Source organism: Acomys russatus, chromosome 26 (genome assembly GCF_903995435.1).
Source record: "Acomys russatus chromosome 26, mAcoRus1.1, whole genome shotgun sequence".
Taxonomy (NCBI): Eukaryota; Metazoa; Chordata; class Mammalia; order Rodentia; family Muridae; genus Acomys; species Acomys russatus.
The window spans coordinates 20,370,279-20,388,847 of record NC_067162.1 but is presented as its reverse complement, the minus strand read 5'-3'; the positions used below and the strand labels follow the sequence as shown (position 1 = coordinate 20,388,847).

The 18,569-nt window shown below is 43.0% G+C and overlaps 1 protein-coding gene across 1 annotated transcript in view; it reads right to left on the bottom strand.

The window, feature by feature from the left end:
• The window catches only part of Nup93 (nucleoporin 93), a 101,697-nt gene that overhangs the window by 14,597 nt on the left and 68,531 nt on the right, over positions 1 to 18,569 (bottom strand). The window contains exons 4-8 of the mRNA XM_051169277.1: positions 17,701 to 17,763; positions 13,053 to 13,181; positions 7,199 to 7,273; positions 5,158 to 5,247; positions 3,760 to 3,899 (exon numbers count right to left, since the gene is read on the bottom strand). Of these exons, the coding sequence (XP_051025234.1) occupies positions 3,760 to 3,899; positions 5,158 to 5,247; positions 7,199 to 7,273; positions 13,053 to 13,181; positions 17,701 to 17,763 (497 nt within the window). The remainder of the gene's footprint in view (positions 1 to 3,759; positions 3,900 to 5,157; positions 5,248 to 7,198; positions 7,274 to 13,052; positions 13,182 to 17,700; positions 17,764 to 18,569) is intronic.

The window sequence follows — 18,569 nt, the reverse complement described above, 5'->3', positions numbered from 1 at the left end:
TCCAAATGGTCCAGTGAATACCACCCCTTATCTAGCGCAGCAGCCACTGACATCTGCATGTGCTTCCTGTCTCTACACTTCCTATCCCACACTCAAACACACTGAGGAATACGATTCTGCTTGTTGGTACAAGCATTTAAAAATGTTATGAAAATCATAGCTACCTAACCCATGTCAGCCATGGACTTCCTAAGAGCCAGAACATTTCCTACCTAACCCAGATACCACTGTAACAGCCAGAAACTGAATATTAACAAACTACTATCTAAAGTACAAGTCACTGCCAAGTTTTATAATAATGGAGCTGACCTGTTCCCTACGCTCCTACTCACAGTCCACTCTATTCCCTGCATCTGTCTGTCTGTCTGTCTGAGATAGGATCTTACTCCGTAGCCCTGGCTGTTCTGAAACTATGCTGGAGGTGGGGGGGGGGGCTACCTTGCACTCATAGCGATCCTTCTGCCTCGGCCTCCTAAGTGATAACATTACAGGGCATGAGGTACAGCATCCAACAGTTTGTTTTCTTTCTAAATCCCAGGATCCAATTTATAAAATCCAAGGCAACAAACTGCCAGCCACTTTCATTCCCCTTTAGTCTAGGGAGTTCTCCTACCTTTCTGCCTTTCACGACACCCACCTGTTTAAAGAACCAAGGAAAGCTGTCTGGTAGACTGTCTCACAGGCTGTATCATCTCTATGTGACTATGGCTCTCTTGGCTACCAAGATTGTCCAGATCTTTCTGTTATGACAGCCCACTGTGATATGACACACTCTTCGCAATCTGTGAGTCTATTGGGCTCCTCTGTTCCCTGTCAATGTTTTTCACCTAACATTTTCAGTTTTCATTCGCAGTCCTTATGAACCATCATTACAGTGGCGACTACAAAACACTATCAGTCAATCTTCACTCCCCTGCTTTGTACCATGCGTCTTTCTAAGTGCGTCTACTCATTCAACAGTCCATGCTACAATAAGAACTCTCCAAACACGTTCGTTTGAGAACATAATAGACTGCCTCAAAAGGTTAGGCATCCCATAAACACCAAGATGTGCAACATCAGGTTAGATGCTGTGAGCAAGTGAGGTGGGAGAGAAGAGATAGCGAATAACCCTGAAGGCCAATTACAGAGAACAACGTGTGGAATTTGATGCAGTTAGTAGAAATGGTGTCAAAGAATTCAAAGTTGAGCAATGTAAAACTACATATGATATATACCTGGATCATAATTGTAGAAAAAGTGAAACTAAATACTCATGACAAAAGAGGGAGGAGGGCGAAGACTACTCAGAGGCAAGAAGGAGCCTCTGGGGTGAGGGATGGGGGCTGCTCTTTTTCTCAGGTCTTTTCAGCAGTTTCTAGAATTCCTATGAAAAACATGCATCGTACTACAATGGAGAAGAAGCACAAGGTAACTTAACCAATGCATCCTCACCACTACACGTATTTAAAAGCACAAGAGGAGAGAACAGAGCTAGCTCCCTGCAGTAGCAAAACAGATGCCTACTACTACCCTCTTCCAACCTGTAACAAGACAGCTTGTGTACTGGCAAGATCCTAAATTAAAGAATCCTAAACTCCCTGAGAACCAGGACAAACGCATCCTACCTCTAGCCCTGGAACATAGAAGGGACAGACCAAGCCTGTATTTTCTCAACATTTTTGGCCTGGTATCTAAAAACATATTTGGAACTAGGTCTACTTTACCATCTGGTGGATTATGTAACTTTAAACACTGTGTGAATGCTATCAGCAAAAAGCATCTGCAGAAATACTGTAACCCTGAGTACAGCTTCCCTAAATAGGTGACAAGGAAGCATTCGAAAGGATTCTGTTAGAGAGTGGTGCTACTCAAGAGATGGAGAAAGGCTTTGCTAGCTAGTCAGGGGCTTCAAGAGATCGCTAAAAGTCTAGTTAGAGAGTAGACAAAGAACAAATAACTATGTGCTGGAGAGATGGCTCAGCAGTTAAGAGAACCTGTTGCTCTTACTGAGGACCTGGTTGGATTCCCAGCATCCACGTGGCAGTTCACCGCTATCTGTCTCCATACACTCTGTTCTGACCTCACTGGCACCAGGCACAACACACGTGGTGCACATATGTACTTGCAGGAAGAACACTCATATACACAAAATAAAATAGATACATTTAAAAAATTAAAAATATTTTTTAAATTAAGTGGAATAAATAATGAAATGGAATACATAAACAAAGGAATGCATCCTACTAGCCAAAAAACTAGCTTAACAATTAGGTTTATCAGAAAGAGCATTTTTAATTAAAACATTTTTAAAAATTCCTTAAGATAGTTATATGGTGTAAGAAAACTTGGCTTATAGTTCGCCAACTAAAATGAATAAACGTTACTATATTAGGTTTTTTATGGTTGACAAGCAATACGACCAAATTTCCATCATAGAAGTTTAGCCAATGGGGTTGGAGAGATGCCCTATCAGTTGGGGGCACTGACGGCTCTTCCAGAAAGGCATGAGGTTCAATTCCAGCACCCACATGGTGGCTGGCTCACAAGGATCTGTAACTCCCAGGGGATCCAACACTCTCCTCTGGCCCCCATGGACACTGCACTCTTGTGGTACACAAACATACCATGCAGGGGGAAAAAAAAAAAAAAAAAAAAACACCATACAGATAAAAACATAAGCTGAAAAAAAAAAGTCTATCTAAAGTCTGAAGAATTATTTTATAAAACCTTTGCAGACACATAGACTAGAAAAATTAAACAACAACAAAGAAAAAGAACCTAACCTCCTTTTATAGTTCCAGATTTCTTGTAACAAAGAAATGGAGACTAGTGAGGGAGCTCATTTCTTGTGGCTAAGGTAATTAGCATGATGTCTGATATGAAAACCAGTCCCCTGCAGCATCAAGTCTGAATTCCCTCAGGGAACTCTCTAATGAATATTATTTTGTTGAGAAAGAGCAACCACACTGCAAGGCTGCTGGCAGCTGCAGAGATTGTGTGGCAAAGGCTGCAATTCAGCTAGAATACTCAGTAAGCTTTCTCTTCTCAAGCCAGCAGGGTGACACCCAGCACTCTGTCTCTAAAGTAGAGTCTGCTGCACACCCATGAGCATCGCTGCTAGGAATCCAGAGTTCCACCACGAGGGATGAACGGCACCAGCCTAATGGGGAAGTGGACAACAGAGCACGAGGGCAGACACAAGCCCCTCAACTCTGACTAGTGAGGAGGTGGCAAAGACACCCAGGCACAGAGCACTGGCCTTAGCCGCTATGCAGAGCCCTGACTCAAGGTGTAACTGGATAGGAGCAGGGAGAGTAAAGTTACAGGCCTTCCTAAGGGTTCAAAATCTTCATATGGCAAGGGTGAGTTAAAATGCTCTTTAAACAAAACAAAACAAAACAAAAAACCAAGAGGAACCTGAGGTGTGAATGCTGAACTATATTAGGAAAGCAGGATTATGACCGAAGTACTTATGTCTAATCCACGTCTTCACATTAAACAATGGAAAGCAGAAAAATAACAGATGTCAACTGTGCTCCTCCTCACCACCATGCCCATGCCTGATTTTACCAGCTGCAGAGACAGCAGATAAGAGCTCTGACAACAGGATTACCTCAGCTCCAGTCAGCTGAAAGTATTCCAGTTGTAACACACTCGGCTCTAGAGCTATGTAAGACTGAGGAACAGGTGACTTTAGGGAAAGTAAAGCCAGCCCCTGCCACAGACAGACAGACAGACACACACACACAGGGAGACAGACACACAGCGCTGCCTTACCTTTGCTCAAGGTATCCCAAGGCTTGTCTGACGAACTCCATGCGCACTTCCACACTGCTTCGGCTCTTCAGGGCGTCAGTTGCCGGTGCCAATACCACATCTGTCATTTGCTTTACCATGGCCCACATGTCAGAAATGCTCTGCATGTAAATGAGATGCATATGACAATGCTGGGGAGAAGTTCTGGGGCTCTGATCGCAATGGCAGAATGAGGAAGGCTGAGGTTTTATGTCTGAGACAGCCCCCCACCCCCAAGCTCAAATTCAGGGCAGAAGATGGGCCTCTGCCATGCCAGTCACCAGACTCTGACCACTGATGAACACCCTGCCCTGCGCAGAGCTGCCTTTCAGACATTGCCATGCAGGCCTGACAGGACCACCTGCATCGCTGGGGCACGAGGAGGTAAGAAGGGCTGAAGCTCGGTGGGTCACCCCTTTAAGAGCATGTGAATGCAGCTCATTAACAGAGCTCTAGGATTTTAAACACAGTCCTTACAAGGTTATTTAAGTTTCTTAAGGCTTAAAATAAGAGTTTAACCTAAATAACAAAGGCTTTGTCCTCCCAGAGGCTCTCTGGGCTGCCACTGCAGCCTATTTTCTGAGTCCATGTCCCCGCCTTCCATTTTCCCTCCCACTCCTCCTCAAGAGTGCCTGCAGGGAAGGGCATTTCTTTGTGTTCCCCACCCAGTGGGCCTCCTCTCCCCAGGCTCTAAATTTCTCCTTCAAAAATGTGGTTCCTGGCCTCTTGCAACACTCTAAAGATAGAACCAGAGAAATGCAACACAGGAGAGAAGTGCTGGCTCTCACAGTACCTCTCTCAACAGTGAAAGCTGTAGAACACTAGGCAAATACAACCAGAGAATTCTCACTTCTGTCTTTACATGTTTGTATTGACTTATATTTGGTTACTGGAAAGAAAGCACATTTTTGAAAAGCAAATCCACATATGGTGCTTCGGATTCCACTACAGGCTTCCCTCTAGCACTTTTTAATGCACCCCTACCCCCACCCATCCACTTCTGGGATTAAAACAGAAAGTGGATGAGTTAAATTCAAGGAAGTTGCACAAACTATGCCTCGGGCCATTTGGCTTTCCTTAAAAGAGCCTGCTGGTACCCAAGGAGAAAAAAAAAAAAAAAAAAAAAAAAAAAAAAAAAAAAAGCCAAGAACACAAACAGCTCAAGGCCTTTTACCACTGACTAGCCCCAGCTGGGCCTTTTGAAGATACATTTTTAAAAAGCCACCATAAATACAATCACTCCACATTTATACAAAACACTGGAAAAAAGAATATTATCTCATAGAACAGTCTCCCTTAGCATACTGCAGCCAAGTCCAGAAGGCGCTGGCCCGTCTGAGCTCCGCACTTGTGCTCCTACCAGGTTTGCTCAGCCACTACCTTGTCATCCAGCTCTGCGACAGATGAACACAGGTCCACCAGGTTAGGCTGCAGGTGTCCACTCACAATCTTCTCGTTATAGATATAAATCTGAAATAAAGGAAACAAAGTAAAAATCATGAGCTGTTTTCATTTCCTTTTAAGAGCTGAAGTCATTCTGAAGCCAGCAAGTGGTCAATAGAGGCTTATGCCTAATCAGCCACAAGGCCAGGTCTCCAGCTGTGGCTAATCACTAGCCCAGCCTTACAGACACCTGAAAAGCAAAGAGAGCCATCGTCTGAGGACAGGGCCTAGGACCAAAAGGGAAGATGAGACTACAAAACTATGGGTAGGATCTGGTAAAATCCACATCAGAGGTCTGAACGGTCCCAGGGCCAGGGTTCATGGTAGGCTGCAGCCTCCTTTCTCCTTTGTTAGTACAGTGTTTACTACAAATTTGTGAGTGTTTGCTACACACCGTAAGTTTGAGGTCAGCCTGGTCTACAAACAGAGTCCAGGACAGCCAAGGCTACACAGAGAAACCCTGTCTTGAAAAACAACAACAAAACCGAACAACAGATACACTTTTCTTTGGATTTGGTTATAAATTATTAAAATAACAAATGTTACAAACAAAGCTCTACTGCTGCAGAAGACTTTATTCTACATTTTGAAGTCCTTGCTCTACTGAGGACTGAACTAATGACAAATCATGGCCCCTTCTACTTTAAATGGAGGATATTGATGTCATTTAACTTCCAGGGCTGTCACAAAGCACAAGCAGTACCTACTTCACTCGGTGAGCTCCCTTTGAAAGGGCATGGCTGGCATATTCTGCCCTCTTCCCTAGTCCAGGGGTGCGGCTTCCCCTCTCCCAGAGGCTCTTCACTATATATAAAATCCAGGCATTTTTGCCCCCCTTTGTTCTCCTCTTTCTTTCTGTATCTCTCCCTTTCTTTCCCTCCTTCTCTCTCTCTCCCTCTGTATGATGGCAGAGAGGCGCTTTCAATAAACCTGCTTTTATACACTATAACTTCATCTTGCCATTAGCTCATTCTGTTATTTCAATCAGAATTAGTATAGGAAAAAGAGGGAGAGTAACCTAAAAAACTAGAGAAGGAAATGAAGTCTAGTGGTGACATGTGGAGTGTTAGGAAGGGGATGTCGTCTCTGGCTCAGCTGCCTGGAGTTTGAAGCAGCAGTATGAAGGAAGAGGCTTTAACCTCAAACGTGCTCCATCCTGTGGCATATTGTCTCTGCTTTTACTGTTGCTTAAAACAACACTAGCATTTAGAATATGTCTCTCAACAAGTGTCAATCGAGATTTCTGATACCTGATATAGTTATTTGATTAGTAGCTGAAGAGCGAGTCAGTCCAATAGTTTCTCACAGGCCCTTGCTGCCTTTGTTTCTGCCATATGTTTCTGGCCCCAACTCCCCAACTACAGGGCGGTAGGAGGGAAGGGAGTCCGGGAAGTATCCACCTGTCCTCCCAGGTTCATGGTTAAGTGATGCAGGGCAAAACACCTTGAGACTTTGTGGCAATTACAATAAAACCCAGGCTTGACTGGCATTGCTTTATTCCAAGTCAACCCCAGCTAAGTCCTGCACATAGCTCTACACAGACCATCTTGATTCATACTTGCTGATGCAGCATGACCCCTAACACCAGGAGCATCCTTACCTCCACTACAATGCTAAGCAGTGTCTGCACACTGTGCTTATCAAGGCATACCGTTAGCCAGCCAAGTAGTTCAGTTAATACAGAACTCCATTTACTATGCTTTATAGTTACTCAAGGCTTCATTCCTCAGGAAGCTATTGCCAACAATGTATCGGAGGGGGCAGATTTCAATTTCCCAGCACTATCTGAGTCATTAGATTACCCTATTTAACCAAATGGAGAACGGTGGCATTCATGGTAAAATATTAACTAATCCCGTGAGTGAGAAGCCCACTTGCTTCAGGTCTGACTTTGGTGTGAAATCACTATTGCCACTGACTCTCCGAGGACCACAGCATTCTTTCTCCAGCATTAAATCTTTCTAAAAGGCATACTCACCTGCCGGGCATAGGCCATCTCAATGCTATCCAGAGAACTTCGACCAGGAGGACCCACATCATTGATGTAACTCGGCTATAAATAGAGACACACCCAGGACTGGTTAAGAACCGTACTCGATCACCTGAAGCATAAAAATCATATAAAGGCATCCATGTCTGTAACGTGGTAAGTGGGGAACCTGGTCTAGGGACACAGGGAAAAGAAAGGAGAACAGCAATGCTATGCTACAAGGACATGGGCTCAGCTATCCTTTAACAGGCTCAGGAAATATTTTCCAGTACTAAAAACCTAATTTTAAAAATTATGCATTTAAAGAGTAGTTGATTGCAGCCCCTGAATTTCCATTTAAATGACTTTTGCCTTAATGCTCTTGTTTTCAAAAACACCTCTCCTTCAGTTGCCCTTGGCCAACCCATTATTTTACCACACATAAAGTCAATTATCCATCAACAGGATTTGTGCACTGTAATTCCTAAATAGAAGCAGCTGGCAAAATTCCATGGGCAAGGCTGCCTAAAAACTGGGGGCACAGATGCCAGCACACTGTATGGGAGAATGTTCCCTATACCTCCAACCTCCATCAGTTCTCTCTGCACTGGAAAAAATGTAGTCCATATATTAAGCCATGCTGGGCATGACAAGACAGAACATGATAGAGTGGATAACAAGGGAACCAGAAACCAGAAAGGCAAAGAAGCCAAGCGAACAGGGCCAAAGAAGGGAGGGCTCATGAAGAGCATGGAGGTATATGGAGAGACTGCAGTGCACAGCGCTACCCCCAGGCCGATCCCACACAGACTGGGGCTGGGCTTCTCAGAGGAGAGGGCATTCGGAAAACAAGTGTCCTGGGACAGTTAGGCATGAAGCAAACGGTGCAACCTGTTATTTTAGCACCCATGATTGTGCAAAAGCGTATCCAGAGGCGTGTAAAACTTTCCCAAGAGGTTCACTCTAGGCAGGGGAGAGGGAACTTAACTGTAACAGCACTTGCACAAAGCAAGTCTAGGATTAAAAACTAAGCCCAGTGATACCTTATAAGGATAGATAGATGAATTCCTACATAACAAGGCGTTACCTTCATGAACACAAAGAGGAATCAAACTGATTAATTTACAAAATTTTAAACAGTCCAGGACCACTAGGAAACAACAACAACAAAAAACAAACAAAACTGAGGCCCATAACAGAGGTCTGAATGCTCACTGGTGCATAACCACCATTCCTATGAAGGAATGCAACACAAGAAAAACTAACACACACCTACATGCAACAACACGCATAGAATTGACAGAAGTTGTGTGGATAGGCAGGGTGGGTGTGTAACAGTGTGCCATGTGAGGAAACCTAGGTGGTCCACCACAGGAGTCAAATGAAGGACCTCTTCAACAGAGTCTTCAACACCTTTTGCAAAGAGCAGCAGTGAAACACTGTCTGTGCTTGGAACCCTACTCAAACCCCAACACGAAGTAGGCCCATCCCTTAGGAACCTGCTAGGGAGCAAAACACACAACTTAGAGTCTAGTGTGAGGCTGTCAAATTCAAACTGTCAGTCTATATTTTACCAAATCAATTACACCGTTCATCTAAGACATGTCATACATGCCACTGTATGTTGGAAAGAAAAAAAGTGCTGTCAAACTACAAGCCACTGAGTAAGACATTGTGACTTCAGAGATGTTAAAATATAGATAGGAAAGCTGTATGACTGACACTTGAAATATGGTATTAAGCCTCTTATCAAAGTTAAGTAGCAGCTCCATCTTCACTGAGTTTCACACACCCTGGCAGAGCCGCAGCCATGTCATCTGTGATGAAGCCTCAGCTCAGCTTCTTGCCGAGTCACTTTCCAGACAACTTAACTGGGGATCTGCCCATTGACCATGGCCAAAATCCAACTTTCCTCATCAAATCCACCTTTAAATACTGCTTTTTTTTTTTTTTTAAAGAAGTGTGTCTCAGAAAGAAAGGAAAAAAATGTCTGTATGTATAAATGCATGTATGTATGCGTACATGCACAGACAGGTTGAATTCTCTTCACCCACCTTTACGTGGGTTCCAAGAATCAAACTTAGGCCATTAGGCTTGCATGGCAAGCATTTTTGCCCACTAAACCATCTCACCAGCCCCAAAATACAGTTTTAAATGTTAGATAAGATACATGTAGGAATTCCCACACTGCTCAACTCCATCTTGTCATGCAAGCCACAGGCACTGAACTCCTTCCTCACACTGACCACATATAAGAACTGAGGCACAAGGGTGCACAGCAGGGTGAAGAGCATCAAGAGACTCATGCTAAAGCACATTATTTTGATCCAGGCAACACTTGAAAAGTTGATAAGCTTTCAATTCCTATCTTCCTTTAGAAGTTATGTCTCTTTCTTCAATGACATCCTAAGGATATTAATTTTTCAAATAACTTCATGCTATTAAAGTGTCACTTCCTTTATTAAAACTTGACAGGCACAGATAGTAACAGTATTTTTGTTCTTCTGTTATTGAAAGGCTCCAGGGGAGAACAAACATTCCAGGGACTACCATATTTTCAGTTCATTTCTGTCTTAAAATTTTTCTCCTGAAAGCCTCGGGTTCAGCTTTATATTAAATTATCCAAATCTGGACATTTTCCTTCAAATATAAGGTTAACTCAAAATGATCTGAGGCCTCCTCTCTAATGACTCTGAATCCACCAATTCCTAACAACAAGATGTCCAGAAAATAATGCTGTGGTCACCAAGTCATACTTCTTTAATTATTATTATTTTTTATTTATACCAGGATTTTTCACTCTTAGTAATACTTCATAAATCAAGAGAGGAAAAGATCCATATTAAAACAACTGGCCTCAACAATGTGCAGCTTACCAAATGCCAATAGAGCTATAACACTGCACCTGGACCTGGAACATGCACCCTATGCCAGGTGCTGAGCTGCAGCTTTAAACCTATTCCCAGAAAAAAAGGTGTTTCAGAACAAGAAATCCAGGCTCAGACTTAATTCTGAGGTCTGTCATCTGCCTTTCAATCTGTGTCTTCTCCTCTACAGGACAAATAAAGACAATAGATCTTTCCATCATTTTGAAGAAAATCACATGGAAAAAACCTGTGAAAACACAGGATTCAATATACTACAAAAATGGTTAAATTCTGAATGCTAACACCAAGTTTGGCAAAGATATGAAACAAATGGGTGGAGGATATACTTACGAAACCATTTAGGAGCAGTGTCTAGTAAAGCTGAACTTTACAGGGTATGGGGGTTCATGCCAAGAGGCTGAGACAAGAGGATCACTGTAGGTTTGAGGCCAGCTTGGACTATAAAGTGAGTTTTGGCCCAGCCTGGGCTACAGAGTAAGACCCTATCTCAAAAAGACAAAGACAAAAAAAAAAAAGCTAAAATGTTTTTTGGGGGGCAGTGTTAGTATTGAACCCAGGGCCTGGTGCATGCTAAAGTGCTGCTCTAGTGAACCTCAACTCTAGTCCCAAAGCTCTCTCTATATATATATACGCACGCACGCGCGCGCGCACACACACACACACACACACACACACACACACACACACCCTAGCAACTTCCTCTCAGGTGTACCCAAAAGAAACAGAAATATATTTTCATCAAAATTTAAAGGAATTGCTCTTAACAGTATTATTTATGGAGGTCAAGAACTGGAAACTACCCAAATGTCCATCAACCTTAAGATGGGCAAACAAAACTAGTTATACTGTTCAGCCATAAAATCAAAGACTTACCACTACAAATAACACATACGAGCAGGTGTTGTGCAAAAGAAGATGCTATGCAAAACAAGACATTTGATGGCCCGGGTTATATCAAGTTCAGAAGCAAGACCTTTGGGAGTGGGACGAAAGTCAGAGGCCACTGCTGACATGCTAGGATTGTTTCAGTACTTATTCATTTTTAATAATTCACTGAATTACATACTTGTGACTTTTATGCTTTACAGTATAAATAAATCTTACTCTTTAGGGGAGAAGTTCAAAACAATAAAAGCAATACAAACCGTATGTAAGCTGGGCATAAAGCATATGTAAGCCTAGGCCTGTGAGTCCAACAGGGAGAGGAAGAAGAATCCCCCTGAATGAGGTCAGGCCACACAGCGAGCACCAGTCCAGTCAGGGCTCCATGTTAAAACCCTAATCTTATCTTAAAAAGAAACAGGGGCGGGAACACAAACAAATGAACACCTCCTACAAGTTTCCAGAAAATGGCAAATTCTCTGGATAAATGGAAGAGACTTGTGTGGACCTGCCGACAATACGCAGCAATGCTACTCACTCTGCCATAACCCAACCAAGAACAGCATATTAGCATGGGTGACTCTCTCCAACGGGCCTGGAGGTCATGAAAGAAGAGCCTACTGAACAGACCAGTCTATTTTCGAGAGAAGAGCAATCAAGGAAGAACACTTCATTTGTAGTTTATAATTACTTCAAATCCCTGTACAGAACACAACCTATTAACACCATTTTTAAAAAATGAAGTTTATAAAATCAGAACTGGGAAGAGCTGAGAGGGAAACACTAGATTAGCCAAGGGTCTTGTGTATTAGTTCTTCCTCCTCTAAGACGGTTTTCATCTCAAGTCTTTGAGTCTAAGAAATATAGGACAGGGTCCTTAAGGAGCAATTTCCCAAAATAACCAGACATCAGCAGCTATTTACTTGGGGACTAATTGAACAGAAAAACGGGTTCTTAAATCAAAAGCATGTGCAGTATAGGTCATCAGAAGTCACCTCGAAGGTTCCACAGACTGCCAACCCACCCAATCCTTGACCCACAGTTCAGCACACTCAGAACTTAGAAGACAACATTCTGGGGTTTGTGGCATGTTCCAACTCTGAGCCTGAGCGTAGTAGGTACCTGTACTGGATGTGGGCACCCATCTCTAAGTCAGTACTCAGGAAGACAGGGTATGAAGATTGCAAACCTGAGGATAGCTTGTGCTACACAATAAAATCTTGTCAAAACAAACAAAAAAAGCTAATTACTCACCAAACAAATGCTAGGAAAAAGACTGAACAAGAAGCACTGGTAATATTGACATCACTTTTAAAGCATAAAAAATGTAAATACCTACTTCAAGATTATTTGAAATTATTTTTATAGATACTTATAAAAAAGAAAGTTGAGATAGGATCTCATGTATCTCAGGCTGGCCTTGATCTTGAACTTCTAATCCTTCTCCTCCTGAGTACTGGGGATTGAACAGGGCTTTGTGCATGCTGTACCAGTGCTGAAATAACTTTAGAAAGGGCAATAAGGCCAGACATGTGTGCTGCACACCCTCAATCCCAGCACTCAGAAGGCAGAGGCAGGCAGATCTCTATGAGTTCCAGAGTCAGCCGGGGCTATACAGAGAAATCCTGTCTTAAACAACAAACAAGAAAGAAAAGGGGGGTGGGGGGGAGGGGGAGGAAGGAAGGGAGGAAGGGAGGGAGGGAGGAAGGAAGGAAGGAAGGGAGGGAGGAAGGAGAGACAAAGCAGTTACATGTGGATACAGCCCCCAAAGTTCCTTGCAGGAAAGATGCAAAAGAGGGCACACAATCCACGCAAAATCAGCATGCACTCTCAGACAGGTCCACGTGTATAAAGCAAATAGAAATGTGTGTAAGGAAGAAGTGACAGTGACGGCTTACAGATTACAAAGGGGGCGGGATGGGGTATCTGGAGATAGAGTGTTTTAATTTTTGAACCATGTCTCTCCACCGTCTTTATTTTGTTTTTTAATTACAAAGAGAAGAAAAGTCTCAACAGTACAACTACCAATCAGCTTTGGCTTTGGTGCTGGGACTTCATGTTTAAACTGACAGTAGCTTTTCTGACCAACCTACCTCGCTTTCTTGGGTAAAGTCAAGGGCATCCTCTCCCGAGGCCAGCAGTGTGTGCAGAATTCTTTGCTTCACTTGTTCCCACTCGACCAGCATTGATTCTCGATGATACTCCTCAGCCATGCCAAAGGTCTGTGAGACAGGAGCAGAGAGCAAGGACACAGTGACTGTGATTTCCACTAAAACGAGGCAAAACTGCCAAACAGGAACCCCATCCACAACCACTTTTCCAGAAGCAGACCCAAACCATCATTTAAAAATCTTGCTAACAGTGGTTTATAACACACCATTTCACGATGTGCAGCATTTTTAAAAACTCCTATTAAATGGTGGGAAAATAGAAATAATATTTGCCATTTAAAGTTAATCTCACTATTTTATGTATATAGCAGTTTTGTCTACACACCACATGCTTGTCTGGTGCTCATGGAGGCCAGAAGCAGATATCAGATTCCTGAAACTGGAGGTACAGATGGTTGTAAGCCACGTTGGATGCTGGGAATCTAACCCCCGTCTTCTGGAATAGCAGTCAATGCTCTCAACCGGGGAGCCATCTCTCCAGCCCAAGCCTTCTATTTTTAAGTAGACAGTTCAGTGGCAGGAAGCCCAGGTGCAATGGCCACCACCTTCTACCCTTCCAATGCTTATGCAAACTGAGGGTCTGTAGCTGTTCACCAATAACAGGCTATTCTTTTTTCTACCCAGACCCTGGCAACCATCATCTTGCTCTGCCTCTAAACGTGATCACTCCACTTATATCACAGAAGTGCAACCATACACTCTGTCTTTTTACGACTGACTTACTTTACTTAGCACTCCTTAAGGTCCATCACATTGACTGACACATGTGCCGAAATTTCCTTCCATCTGTATAGAACACGCCAAGAACAAGGGTATACAGATATCGTTTCTGAGTCCTAGCTTTCAATTCTGGAGATATACTCTGATGTAGAATCACTGGCATCATATTGGTAATCTTCTTTTTAATTTTCCGAGGCTACTTGTTTACATAAAGGATACACCCCTTTACATTCCTACTGACTGTGAATCAGGGTTCCCATTTCCCTACATTCTTACCAACACTTTCTACTTGTTGTTGGTTTTTAAAGGTTTATTTATTTATTATGTATACAGTGTTCTGCCTACATGTACATCTGCAGGTCGGAAGAGAGCACCAGATCTCATAGATGGTTGTGAGCCACCATGTGGTTGCTGGGAATTGAACTCAGGACCTCTGGAAGAGCAGACAGTGCTCTTAACCACTGAGCCATCTCTCCAGCCCAGCAGTTCCTTTTCTTTGTAGGACATAAAAAAAATCATGAATCATTGGTATCTTAAGATTTAACAAACACCAAAGAGGGGAAGACTCCCCCAGTGATTTTACTTATTTGTGTATTTTAAAGCACTAATATTTCTTGTAATAGGAAGAAAACACTAAAGAAAAAAATAGCCTTCTGGGATTGATTTGCTACCAATCTACTCAATATCACAAAAAAGTCTGGTAAGTACACTACTGTCAACTAGCAGAGACAAAACAGGAAGCTACCAGAACAAAGGCACAAAGAGAAAAGAAAAGAGAGAAATAGAGGTGTGGAAGGAGGGAGAAAAGCAATAGGCAAAGGAAGAAAGGACCACAGGCAGAACTGAAACAGCTTACAGCTACACTGAATTAAGACTGTTCTTGGCCTATACTTTTTTAATTGGTATACCAGGTTTCCCTTAGCTTAAACCCATTTTTCAAGAGGCCATTTCACCTACAAGGAGACTGGCATCTACTTTGGCAGCACTGAGAGCATATTAGTAATGCCTGCTTCATTTTGGGCAATGCAGATAATGTACATTGAAAACAGTTATGCACACAAGCTGTGGGGAACTATTAGGAAAATCAAATACACTCTTTCTACAAATGCACCGAGTTTTGAACAGTATTTATTAAAATGTAGGCTAAAAGAACAAGTGATACAATACACATGTACACATAAAATAATTAGGAAGAAAGGCAGCACATTTTGTACTCTTTTCTACAATGTTTCCTAAAGATATGGGGAAAATGAACAAAGCATGAAAAACAGTCTTCCCCTGGTCTTGTTCTTTGTGCTGAGATCGGACAGCATGAGCGTCAAGTATGGAGGTAGGCCAGCCAGTTAGCCAGCAGTGAAACACGCAGAGAAAACCTTTGTCTCTTGTTCATACACATAAACATGGAAGCTGTGCCTTCTGACTAAAGACTTGGGGAAAGAGGTGATTCCCTAGATGTGACCCATGATGCGTACACAACGGTGTCACCCCTTTTCTAAAGCTCCTCTTAGTAGCAAACTGACTGTCTCTTTAACCTCGAGCTCTCCCAGCACAGCAAAATACAGGCATCAAGAGGCAGGAGGATCAGGGCAGGTGGAATAGAGTTTGCAAGAGCAAGCAAGACCAGGCAAAGCTGTGGCACTGGCCCAGGACACTGCAGCGCCAGCAGAGTTTCTCTTGAGGACGTTCTCTGGCTAATAACCAACAGCAAAGTAGTAAAGGCAGCTGTAGAACATAGACAGTGTACCACCACAGAAAGCGGGGACAGGGACAGGAGGGCCTGCCAGTTAATTCTAGCATCAGGTAAGGGTTAAAGTTACACCAGTGGGAATTAAGTACCCCTCGCTCCCCTGCTTATTAGGCCACCCTGGTACTTCTAGAAATACCAAACAGCTTTGAAAGGTTGAAGCTTTGGGGGATCATGTGCTCACATGTCCCTGAGAAGTATGCGAGGTGGGAAGCAAACAAGGGGTAAGTACCAAAGGGAATGTAGAGCCCTAAAAGTCAAAAGGAAGGCAAACCCAACCACAGAAAACACAGCACAGCCGTGGGGGAGCTGTCACACATAAAGCTGATGACTGTCACTGCTGTTTGTGAAAAGCATTACCTGTAGAGCAGTTAAGGGGAAAAAGGGGGAGGCAAACTGGGTGACTGAATCAAGAACAGGTCGGGAGCTCCTGAACTTCATTTTGCCATAAGGAAGAGGGCAATTTGCTTTGCCTTGCCTGTGATAATTACTGAGCTGTTGCAGCTTTTAGAAACACCTTGTAGGTTCTGAGAGTGTTGTTTTGTCTCTGCTGGGATACACCACACAGTAAAAGCAAGAACACATTTGTAGTATTTTAGTCTGTCTTCCCAGCATTTCGGCAGGACATTGGCAAGTCATTCAGACATGAAATTGCCACCGAAATGCCAGGAAGCTGCTGATTTTTTATTGAAAATTATTTTTGCTCAGCAGCAACTTTCCAGTGTCCAGCCAAGTCAGAGGCATCCCCAGGCTGGCTCCAAACACTGGAATGTCTCCTTCATAAGCACATATGCACACATTTTGTGCTGTGGCATGTCACCTAAATGTTTTGGCTGGCTGCACAGTTAGTCCCAGTATGGCACAATATTTAGAGACTGCCAATTTCAGACATACATTCTGCAGGGTAAATGGATTAGTAAGGTTTGGAGGCATTCAAGAATTGTAACTTAATTTCATTGGTCTTTTATAGCAGAACAGTCAATTTTGGTGAGAAATTCAAGAGTGTAAACAACAATAAAAAATCCTTTCTAAACATCTTCAAATCTAAATCAAATGAGTTTCTCTATTTCAAGGACTAAGTACTGCTGTCAACAATGTAATTAATGAAATTTAGAATTTCCTTATTGATCATTTAATGTCTTTGAAACATTTCTTGATTTCTTGCATCTAGAGAAGGCAGGCCCCTTAACAGCTGTGCCTGCGATCAGTCCTATTGAGGATTTTATCCTTGTAGACTGAACTAAAACAGCAAATCAAGCAGAAACACTTCTTACTTTATTACTTTTCAGATGCCACAAATAATACATAAACACACTTCACTTGACATACAAGCTAAGTAAACACTGAAACAGGGACAGTGCTCCTTCATCCAATTCCTTTGAAGAGAGCCACAGCAGGCACACTGGCAGGTGCTTCCAGGAGAAGCCACCTTTACACAGCAGGTCCAACTTGATAGCTAACCTTTTCTCCCTCCTTCCCAAAAGCCTCTCAGGAGCTCACTCTGAGCAGATGTTACTGAAAGGCTGTGATCCTTGTCAGAAGCAAGAGGAGATAACTCATGCTAGTAAAAGAGATGACCTACGGGCATCATTTGCCGCAAAATATGCACATTTTCCCAACAAGACCCTCTATGCTGCTATCTCTTGGGAATCTCACCTAACAATTATTATTCATTCCCAGAATGAAAGCATCCAGAAACACCTGCTCAAAACCATCTGTTCTGATATTTTCAGGTTGAGAGCATGTTGTAGGGGTGGAGATAGGATAGAATGTACAATGGCTACTCTGGCTGATGCATTTGAGAAAATGTTAGTATGGTGATATAAGGCTAACAAGAGGCTCAAGGGTAAAGGTGCTTGCTGCCAACCTGGAAAGCCAGGTTTGAGTCCCAGTCCCACATGTTCAAAGGAAATAACCAAACTGCAAAAGCTGTCTTCTGGGTCCACCTTCTCCCTCCCCAAATAAGAGAAAGTGTAAAACAAAATTTTAATTAAAAAAAAAAAGTGTTGCCATCATGCTATAAGATAACAGAAGCAGACCAGTCAGGACTTGCACTTCACTGGTGCACACTGTCACTCATGCATCTCACTTGGGTAGTTTTCTTACCCTCTTCCGGGACTCTTCAATAGCAGACAGCAAGGCATTATCTTTCTCATTTTTCAGGAAGCCCTAGAAAAGGAGGTAAAAGGACACAACCACGGTTAATTTCAAATAGCCAGAAGCACACTGCTGAGCAAAAGATAATTATAAGAGCCTGGCGTAGTAGCACATGTCTCTAATTTCTGGCACCGAGGGAATGGAGGCAGGAGTATCAGGAGTTCAAGGCCATTCTCAGTAACCCTGGAAGTTGCAGGCCAAATTGGGATACTGCAGACTCATGGACTCCCTGCCCTCACTGCCCCTGCCAAAGCCGACAGCCTCCATTTACTAATGTCAGGACTTTAGCCAAACTCTAAGTCTCAGTTGACTTTTGCATAATAATGAGATAATGTAATCAGGTTCTTAGACCCAAAGCTCAATACACAGTTCTATCATTAATATTAAGCTCATATATGTGGGTGACATTAAGAAAAGGTAGCTCAGGATGGCTTGCTTGTTCTCGTTCAATGTCTTTATTTGCCTGAGATGAGGTCAGTTGAGGGAGACTGTGACAACAGCCACAAACACCACAGACAGACACCAGATCAATACCCTGCCTTTTACACAAAGGTAAATCTTCTCTCTTAGCTTGGGGCTGAGGAGTCAAACAGGAAGGAGGAAAGCTAAGGTCAGTATTATATAGTCATGCATGGCGACGGAAGTCTTAGTTGTTTACGGGAGGTTCCGAGTTGTGCTACACCCCAGACCCACCTACATTCTGCCAGGCACAGCTGGCAAGCACACTGCTCATGCATCTGCACATTTTAATGACCTGCTTCCTTTGTATGCTCTCATTATGCCTTTTAAAGGGAATTTTGGGTAATGTAATAGAAAGA